Below are 11,066 nucleotides of genomic sequence, written 5' to 3' on the forward strand. Positions count from 1 at the left end.
AAAGTTAAAAACTTTATGTTAAAAAACGATATGATTTTGCTGTTGTTGTTTTAAATTTGATTTTATTATGAATATATTTAACTTAAAAAGACAATTAAAAATAGATTTTTATTTTTTTAGATAAAATATTAAAGTTATTCTTAATAAAAGTATAGCTAATTATTCAGAATTTTTGTTAACATTATATTATACATAAATACAGTACATTATTATCATTATTAAAGTAGTTTTATAAATTATTACAAATATTTATAAATAAAATAATTACTTTTATGATTATTATGATTATTGTATTATCATTAAAAACAATCATTAACTTTATTATATTAAACATAGTTTATTATATATATATTAAATTAATTATGCTAATTATTGTATAATTAAATAAGTATACTTTAAATAATAGTAGAAAAATGTTATGAAATTGTTTTAATTTGATTTTATTTTGTATATATATTAAAAATTATGTGACATTAAGTTATATATTTATTCTATAAATAAAATAATAATATTTTTAATGAAAAGTATAGATAATTATACAGAACTTTTGTTTACATTATAATTAACTAATAATACTGTAAATAATAAATATAATGAAAAGTTTTAATTATATTTATTCAATAATTATTGGAAATTAAAAAAAAATATATTAATAGTATTTGATTACTATTAAATTAGTATTATTTCTGTAGATATAAGCTATAAAATTATTTCATTAGTAATAATTAACTATAAATATAATTAAAGACAATATAATCAATTATGCTATTGTAAAAATAACATTATAAAGTAATTATAAATTTAGATGAAAATTAAGGAAAAAACTATTTAAGAAACGTTAAAAAAATTTGCATAATAGCTAATGATTTGCAATAAAATTAAAAAACAAAATTATTGATAATTAATTATAGAAAATTAAAARCTCCAAATATATATAAATATATAAATACTAACAAATTATCGAAAAAATTGTAAAACTAACAAATGATTTACACTAAAATTGATAACAAATATTGTAAACTCCATATTATTCATCGGAAATATGTCCAAACAATAGAAACCAATTACCGGTTTAGTTAAGTGTTCAATAAATTGCAATAATCTATATTTGCGTTTAATTGGATATGTATTTTGATTAATAGCCGTATAAATCAATCCATACGATCGATGAGCATAATTGGATATCCAGGTGCACAACATATTGAATAGAAATAATGATATAAACAATAGTATGAATATCAGGGCCAACAATAACCGGGAAATTAGTTTGGAATTGGTATCAAATATCAGAAATAACATCAATTCAAAACCGGGAACCGACATATAATAACAAACAAATATTATATATTTGTAGTAATTATTATACTGTTTAACTAGTTTACACAAATGATTATGCTGGTGTATAGCACCTGTCAATTTTRGCCAGTCATCTTTTTTAATGGCCCGACCAATAGTATTGTTTACTTCAATAAAGGAGTATTTAAGTGATTGACATATCATAAACAATAGGACAACATTAATAGTAGACATAACAGCCATTTGTTGGATCCAATAGTAATTGGTTAGCCCACCRAACAATGAACCGATAAAAGTAAAATCATATTTATTGTCCAAATAGTAGGYCATCCAAAGCGATAACGACATATAGAARTTAATCAATGCTAACTGTCCCCAATAGGATTGATTCAAATAGTATTTTAGCAATAGTTTTGAATACATAGTCAAAYGATTTTTGTGTTTTGCATTCAATTTCAATCGGTTTTGTTTATAGTCGTCGAGAAAGTCTTCAATATATAGCTTATGTATCCAATCGGAATAGTCGGTTACCAGTCCGACCATCAGCATAACACAWGAACCGTCTGCTATAACTGGTGACAGTAGTCTAGGATTGCCGTATTGGTAACTGGCGTCGGCTACCAGTGCCCATATCTSGGGTCGGTTAGCGTACGACGAWATTGTAAATCGTATGACAACTAAMAGATGCATTAGTTTGACAAACACTATATACAGCTCATGTCGGATATGTCGACGATTGTTGACATAGTCGTCGGTATTTCGGTGATAATAATAATTTTTGACACAAAATGTATCCAATTTGTTGCCAATAATATATTTAGTATTCATTGCATTAAGATTTTTTTATTCATAATATTTTTGAAAAATAATTGTTTATTTATTTTATGAATATAATTTTATATACTATAAATAACATTGTTAATATTAAATAAAATAAWAACTATTATTATATTTATATTTGAAAATAAACATTAATTTAAATATTCTATATAAAGATATAAAAATAAGACTATTAAATTAATAATTAATTATATTAATGTCGTGATTATTAATAATTTATTGGTAATCTAACTTATCAATAATAATAATTAATATAATGTAATAATTATATATTTTATTATATATATTAGTATATTCTTAATAAACATTGAATTGTATTGTATTTATCTAAACATTACAATAAAAGGAGATTTTAAAAATATAGAAAAATGAAATATTTTAATAAATATTAAAAAGTATTTTTTCCTAATTTTATTAATTATTTATATATCTATATAATATAAACAAATTTTGCATTTTACCCCACCTCAAAAGTCAATTWCCTTGATTATTTTTAATAATAATWTATATTTAAATATTTTATATAGCGTGTTTATAARACATTTATTTATATTAAATTRTATTTTATAAAATTATTTACATTATAAATAAAATAATAATAATAAATCATTTTTACCACTGTATTATAAACATATTTAAATAATGAMTTTATAAAAWTKTTTCTATTTTGRTCATAATTATTTAATATAGACATTAACTATTGAWATCATTAYTATTTTAAATTAATGTTAAATYAAATAAAGTCAATGAAATGTTTTTGTTTTGTTTTTTGTATGTAATATTTTCTAATAAATTTTCATAAAATAAATAATTACTGTATTATTATATCTATAACTATTGYAATAAAGTATTAATGATACATAATATATATATATATATATATTTAATAAAATCATTAAAGCTCTACTATACACTACAAAACTTATGGGATCCATAAATTATTTTAAAAATTAATAATTGGATTATATTTTTAGTTAAATATTATTAAGTGAATTAATTAATTAATTTTAAATACTAAATAAAATATTAATAATTATCTCTAGTTATTATTTATGACTATAATGTATTTTTTAATTATAAMAAATATGGGGATACYATAGWTTGAAATTTCTTATAGAAAATTTATAGAAWTTTTTTTCWATTATTTWTTGCCATTTCAAATAAMATTTCAATTAATTAATTTTTTTAATAAAATAATTACTAAACAAAATTGTTAACTTTATTATAACATATTAATATTAAATACTTTTTTATTTTTAATAATCGCTATAAATATACATTTTTTAATTAATTTACTTTATTTTAAAGTCAATAATTGAATGAAAATAATTCATTAATATTTAATATAGTAATAATTTTAATGTTTTATTTAATTACAATTAGGGTTCGGACTATTAATATCTCTAAAAGTTYTCTGTATTGTTTGCTCAMTKGRRAATTCCCAGGGAATCTATATATCCTTATACTAACACTTATTGAATTTTTAAATAACAAATTTTATTATAAGATCTMTAATTAACAAATGTTTAAATTAAAACTGTATTATTGTTGTAATAGTATCGCTAAATTCATTGAATTCAAATTTATTTTTAAAAATATTTCAATTAAATTTTATGAAAAAATGTATTTATTTAAGAAATATGAAATATACTTTCATTTCTAAAGGACAAACAGGAGGAAGAATATAATATTTTCCATATCTTTCCGGGAAAAATTGAAGGGATTTTATTAGGGAACTTTTCTCCCGAGTTGGGAAAGTTACCCAAAATATACTTACAATACAGGCAGATGTGCCATCATTTAGTGGATATCATTCTGAAATAATCAAATAATTCCAGCGATCGGTTATGTTATCAAACGATTCAGTCATACGAAACCAACCCATTCTAAGTGGACCCGAATTAATCACATTATCGTCTGTATTACCGAAACCGGCAAATACTGCCAACTCTTTATCGGTGTTAACAATGTCTCTGTCGGGCAAACAAATGGCATTAACTGTCGGATACCCACCCGTCGACTGTGTCATCAATATCTGTGAATCCAATTTCAATAATGCRATGTCATATCCATACGAGAATATCGGCATATGTTTGAATGCCGTATAATTTGGTTGAATGACATACATATCCACACCGTATGCATGACTATAGTCTTGAACTAGTCGTATACTTATTGTGTGATCAGATCTTATAAATATTTTATTTATTAAATTAATAATTTTTAACTACAAAATTAAGTTTATAATATATAAATAAAATAAAAATCTAATTACAATACACAATGTGCTGCTGTTATTATCCAATTCCTATTCAATATAACTCCAGTACACCATTTACTTAATTAAAATATAAAGTAAATGTTTTATAATAAGTAACYAATTTTATTATATTAATTATAATTTATAAATTTAATTTTATGCTTAGTATATATWTATATATATATATATATATATAWTTATAATTTACAAATGATATACACTATTATTATAAATTGCAAATACCTGTTATATTTGAAACCCCAAAATGTTTTRTATATATCAATGACTGCAATCCACGGCCACTCAAACGGTTGAGCTAACCGTACGTTTTGAACATTTGTCCCAACATTTGATGACCACTTAAGACAGTGTCCGCTCATCAACAGTCACTGACTATTGATACCACACTTGTCCTCTGTTACTGACGGGTAGTGTTTRATACTTGAGTGCTGAGAATCGGTTAACACAATTGCTACAAATATTAAATAAATTGTTTTCATCTCAAATTCATACATCATTTATAATATTAKTTGAAAATTTTTTGATTTGTTAAAACTAATATTTTTATTAAATATAAATGTAAAGTTTATAATAATTTTTGTACATAAATATATTTAAGTAATTTATATAATTAATTTTGAATTTAATRCCTAAAATATAACTATTAAATAAATATGATATTGTAAGTTAAAAAACAGTTTATTTTGTATAAGTTTACATAATTATTATATTTTTAAAAATAATTTTAATAAGTTTAATATCTAACATTAATCAATTAATTAAATGTCGAATAAATTTATATTTGAAATTTTATAAAACATTTATAAACCTATAATAAGTAAATAAGAGGTTTGTTAACTAAAATAAAAACCAATTGAGAATTTTCATAACATTAGTAATATTATTACTTTAAGTAACAATAATTATATTTAAAAATGAAAATTAATTATTATAAATTAAATAATATAATTAGTTGTTTTTATATTGTATTTTTCAATTAATGAAAAATAATGTAAACTTAATGTTAACTATTAAAAATATATCTAATAAAATAGAAAAAAATCTAATACAGTTAAGTACTAACAGAAATATTCATTAATTATTTACATTAAAAATATATTTATTTTTTTGAATACWAAATAATATACTAATAATTATCTTTAAAATAGWAATATTATTTATGACTGCAATGTATTGTTTTTATTATAACAAATATARAAAAAGATAAAWGATTACCAACTCTAMTAATATTTCAATTAATTATTATTTTTTTAAAAATAATATAAACACCAATTGGATTAGTCATTGTGTTAWTTTTTGTGTTTACAAAATATTGCTTAATATTTAATTYTGTAGTTTGTTTTAGTAAATAATTATTGAAAAAGTTATATAATAAAATACTTTTTGAAATTTATTTTTTTTWWAAATATAATCAGTAAAAACACTATGWTTACTAATGTTTTGAATGACAAATATTAAATAAGTTTAGTATAAAATTTATAATAAAGTAATATATAAATTGTAGTAAATTTAAAAYATTAATATTTACCAGASATTACAGGACAGKAGGACTAATGATCACGAAATGTTTAATCACAATATRATATTTTCAAAGAWAACTTTAATAAGATTAATACTATTGTAATATAAATCAAGTATTTAAATAACGTATAAAATWATAAAATTTTTATTGTTAACTGGTTTTTAATGTTTTATCAAAAWTAAAAACCAATTGATAATGATAGATAGCATTGCCAGAATAAAATTTTAATGCTATAAATTACTCYCTAGAAATGCTATCTAACATTATCAATTTGGTTATTATTATTTTTCAGTGTGATAAATATAATTTTTGATTTAATTATTTTCTTAACACTAGTAGTAATAATARTAGTAGTAATAGTAGTATAAYAGTTWTATTTAATTAATAAACTAAAATTAATATTTTTTATTAWATTAATTATTATAAAATTAAACAATATAATTGGTTATTAGGTTTTTTTACATAATTAGTTATTATAAGATAAGTTATAAATGATAACATTTATTTATWTGGTTARCAATAATATTAATGATACAAATAATGTAAATTCAATTGTTATTTATTGGAAATATTAAATATATAGAAAACAATAGAAACCAATTTCCGTGTTAAATAAATTGTAATAACTTGTATCCTGAATCGGGATTCCCGTAACTAATTGATARTATATTTTTTTAGTTATCCCTTTCTATACAACAAATTGTATGGCCAGTAAGCATATAATTGGATATCCAGGTGCATAACATATATTAATATATAAATATTWATATAATTGTGATTTATGTTTTACGTCAATATATTTTTTTTTTAAATCCTAGATATATCCTGGTAAACAATTTAATTAATCAAAAAAAATGTTAATGAAAAAAATGTTTTGCAACAAAAAATATGTTACAATTATTTTTAATATATATGATACAACATTACAGTAATATGCATTATAACAATAAAATAATTTTATAATGTTTTGATATAAATAGTGAGACAATTATCAAGCTAAAATTATAAGTTAAAAATCATTACTAATTTTTATARTAAAGTAACTTAACATACAATTTGATTACTAAAAAAATGTTGAAACTGTTTGCTCTGATCCTAATAATTGTTGGTTTGGTGTCAACCCATGTACTGCCAGACAATCATTTGGAAAGCGATGAACACATCAATGAAAAACCTGATGAGCGATGTGGCGGTGGTTTCGGTGGCGGATTCAGAGGTGGTTTTCCCGGCGGATTCAATGGTGGTTTTCCTGGCGGTTTTGGTGGCGGATTCAATGGTGGATTCCCCGGAGGTTTCGGTGGTGGCTTTCCCGGTGGAGTAGGAGCCGGTGGYATACCTGCWTTTGGYTAAAAATATGATTTTATTATTATTTAATAATAATATTATTGTTGTAACGGAAAAACTATTAAAAATGTGTATGAATTTTTATTTCAAAATTATTTTTTAAAACATATAATTTAATATGTATTTTTTTRAAAACACAATAAAAATTATTTGAAGCAATTTAAAATTATATTAKTATTTTTTATTATTTAATTATTTTAAATATAATTTATTTATTCTTGTATTATTAACTATTAATAGGTTATTTTATTTAATAAAAAAAATAATTTTAATTTATTTTAAAAAACTGTATTTGTAAATTAATTGTAATTTCATACTAAATATATAATAAAACTTTTATCCATTTTTAATTTAAAAAAAAAATTATTAATTAATAATATTGATATATTATATTATACMRTATAATAAYATWTTCATATCATATATTCTATTATCATGTTATCAAACTATATACTGAATCTAATGATTATTTATTTTTAAATTAAATTTTATACATTTAAATTCTAGTTTTACTTAATATTTATTTTATATAAGGTTTATGAAATAATAATAAAATACATACACAAATTGTCTTAAAATTTATATATTAATAGTTTATTCGACTTATAACTTAAAAATATTTTAACAATTATTAATAAATATAAAAATAATTTTACCTATGCAATATTTGATTATGGTAATTTATTTTAATTTTATATATACTATTGATATAATATGTATGATTGTTACTTAAGTATAATATTTTGATAAAATTAATTATAATATTTATATAATAAACATTGAATATATAAAATAAATAGAAAATAAATTATTAAAAAACATTGTTTTTAATTAGTGAATATTATTAACTGATTTATTTGTGATTTATGTTTTACGTCAATATATTGAAATGTGTAGATAAATATCCTGGTAGCAATTTAATTAATTAAAATGTTAATGAAAATTTCAAATAAATTTTWTATGTTTATAAAAAATATGTTACATTTWWAAAAAATAATATATGATAYAAAAGTAAAGTAATAGGCATTATAACACTTAAATAATTTTRAAAATAAATATATAAGCATATTAAGCATACAATATTAAAACAGGATATATATGATTGATTARTCAATAGATCATAAAATAATTAAATTTTATTAAACACACTTGTTTTAGCTAGTTAATTTCCATTTACAAGATAAAAATAATACAATAAATCAATTGGTTAATTTTAAATGATATAAATAGAGAGACAATTATCAAGCTGAAATTATAAGTTAAAATTATTACTAATTTTTAAAGTAAAGTAACTGAACATACAATTTGATTACAACAACAAAAATGTTGAAACTGTTTGCTCTGATCCTAATAATTGTTGGTTTGGTGTCAACCCATGTACTGCCAGACAATCATTTGGAAAGCGATGAACACATCAATGAAAAACCTGATGAGCGATGTGGCGGTGGTTTCGGTGGCGGATTCAGAGGTGGTTTTCCCGGCGGTTTTAATGGTGGTTTCGGTGGATTCCCCGGAGGTTTCGGTGGCTTTCCCGGAGGAGTAGGAGCCGGTGGTATACCTGCATTTGGTTAAAAATATGATTTTATTATTATTTAATAATATTGATAATACTATTGTTRTAACTAAAAAAATATTAAAAATGTATATAAATTTTTAATTCAAAAGTATTATCTATTTAAATATAAATTATTTTATTTTTTAATTTCAATAAAATTATTCAATTATAATAGAATTTATTTATGTATTTATTCTTATAATAATAACTATTTTACAGATTATTTTATATACTCTACTCAAAAATTATTTTAAAGAATAATTTTTATTTATGTTTCAACAACTGTTAAYAGTAAAGACAAATATTAAAATAATTTCTGTTTGTTATAAAATTGTTTATAAATTTTTCTTTATTATTATACTATTGGATACAATGATTGCTATAATAGTTATGTTAGTCCTGTTAGTCCTGTTTAGACAGAAAAACAACTWCAAAATCAACTATTGATATAACCGGTGACAGTAGTCTATGATTGCCGGTAATCATAGCTGGTGTCGGCTACCAGTGCCACATAACTGGAGGTCGGTTAGTCAATGCGTATATTGTGAATCGTTTATGACAACTAATAGATGCATTAGCTTATATATACAGTTTAAATTTGATTAATATTATATAATGCATTAGCAAGGTACTGTATATAAGTTAACTAATATAAGGTTTACTAAGTAAGTTACTTAAAGTAACCTTGCTTAGCGTAAAGTTAACTGTACACGATAAATTAGTCAAATTTAAAATTTTAATTGACATTTAATCTGTATATATAATTAATATATTACTCATGTTGCCAATTGTTGAGCCAAAAGTTTTAGGTTAATAAAAATATTTTTCAAACACAAAGTGTGTCCAAATTTATTGACAATAAAATATTCAATATTTATATTTTTTTTATTAAATATACTAAATTTTCTCAATTAGTTTTCTCAAAGCAAATAAATGCAWTTTATATGAAAGTAATTTTTCTGTMTCAATAACTTTAATTTATAGTAAAAWTTTTTATGTATATAAAAATTATATTTATAYATATTTAAMAATAATTTAAATTAAATCTAATTAAACTCGTGWCTGAAATGTTRGCAATCATTGAYATAGTCTCMGGTATTTCGGTGATAAAAATATTTATTTACWCAAAATRTGTTCAATTTATTAGCAATAAATGATTCAATAGTCATTGTACTGTATGTTATAATAGTCGATAAAAAATAACTTACAAAAAAACTGAAGTTTATTTTAAGGTAAATAACATTACTATAATTTATAATATATATATATATACTGTATATATGATTTTAATTTGATTAACAAATAAATCCTTTTAATTTTATGTTTTACGTCAACAATATTGAAAATTGTAGATAAATATCCTGGTAGCAATTTAATTAATCAAATARTTTTACAAAAAAAATATGCTTTATTTTAATAATAATATATGAAACAAATGTAAAGTAATAGGCATTATAACAATAAGATAATTTTAAAAATAGATTTATAAGCACAAGATATCAGTCAATCAATCATAAAATAATTAAATTTCATTAAACACACTTGTTTTAGATAGTTAATTWTAATTTACAAATAATATATTACACAAATAAATTGTTAATTTTTTTATGATGATATAAATAGTGAGACAATTATCAWGTTGATATTATAAGTTWTAATCATTACTAATTTTTRTAGTAAAGTAACTGAACATACAATTTGATTACAACAGAAAAAATGTTGAAACTGTTTGCTCTGATCCTAATAATTGTTGGTTTGGTGTCAACCCATGTACTGCCAGACAATCATTTGGAAAGCGATGAACACATCAATGAAAAACCTGATGAGCGATGTGGCGGTGGTTTCGGTGGCGGATTCAATGGTGGTTTTCCGGGAGGTTTTGGTGGCGGATTCAATGGAGGTTTCCCCGGAGGTTTCGGTGGTGGCTTTCCCGGTGGAGTAGGTGGAGCCGGTGGTTTACCTGCATTTGGTTAAAAATATGATTATTTAATAGTAATATTATTGTTGAAAAATAATAATAAAATGTGCGTGAATATTTATTTAAATTTTATTTTAAAATATATAATTTATTATGTATTTTGTAAAAAACACAATTAAATTATTTAAATCAAGTAAAAATTATATTATTTTTTTAATTTCAATAAAATTATTTKATTATAATAGAATTTATTTATTTCTATAATAACTATTAACCGATTATTTTATATACTATAATCAAAAAATATTAT

The 11,066-nt window shown here is 20.7% G+C and overlaps 2 protein-coding genes across 2 annotated transcripts; both read left to right on the plus strand.

The window, feature by feature from the left end:
• The first annotated feature begins 7,010 nt into the window (after nt 1-7,010).
• On the plus strand, nt 7,011-7,289 carry LOC128961071 (uncharacterized). Its single transcript, XM_054307281.1, has one exon. The coding sequence runs from the start codon at nt 7,011-7,013 to the stop codon at nt 7,287-7,289; it is 279 nt and encodes a 92-aa protein (XP_054163256.1).
• A 3,265-nt stretch (nt 7,290-10,554) lies between these two features.
• Nucleotides 10,555-10,812, plus strand: LOC128961074 (uncharacterized). The gene has a single exon (XM_054307283.1). It carries the CDS (start codon nt 10,555-10,557, stop codon nt 10,810-10,812), a length of 258 nt encoding a protein of 85 aa, XP_054163258.1.
• The last annotated feature ends 254 nt before the right edge of the window (nt 10,813-11,066 follow it).

The sequence above is a fragment of the Oppia nitens genome, unplaced genomic scaffold, assembly GCF_028296485.1.
Source record: "Oppia nitens isolate AA-2021 unplaced genomic scaffold, nextdenovo-longstitch-racon4-pilon3 scaffold5_pilon_pilon_pilon, whole genome shotgun sequence".
Lineage (NCBI taxonomy): Eukaryota > Metazoa > Arthropoda > Arachnida > Sarcoptiformes > Oppiidae > Oppia > Oppia nitens.

What these genes read in the sequence shown, in the direction of transcription:
- LOC128961074 (XM_054307283.1), top strand. Translation starts at nt 10,555, where the DNA reads ATGTTGAAACTGTTTGCTCTGATCCTAATAATTGTTGGTTTGGTGTCA.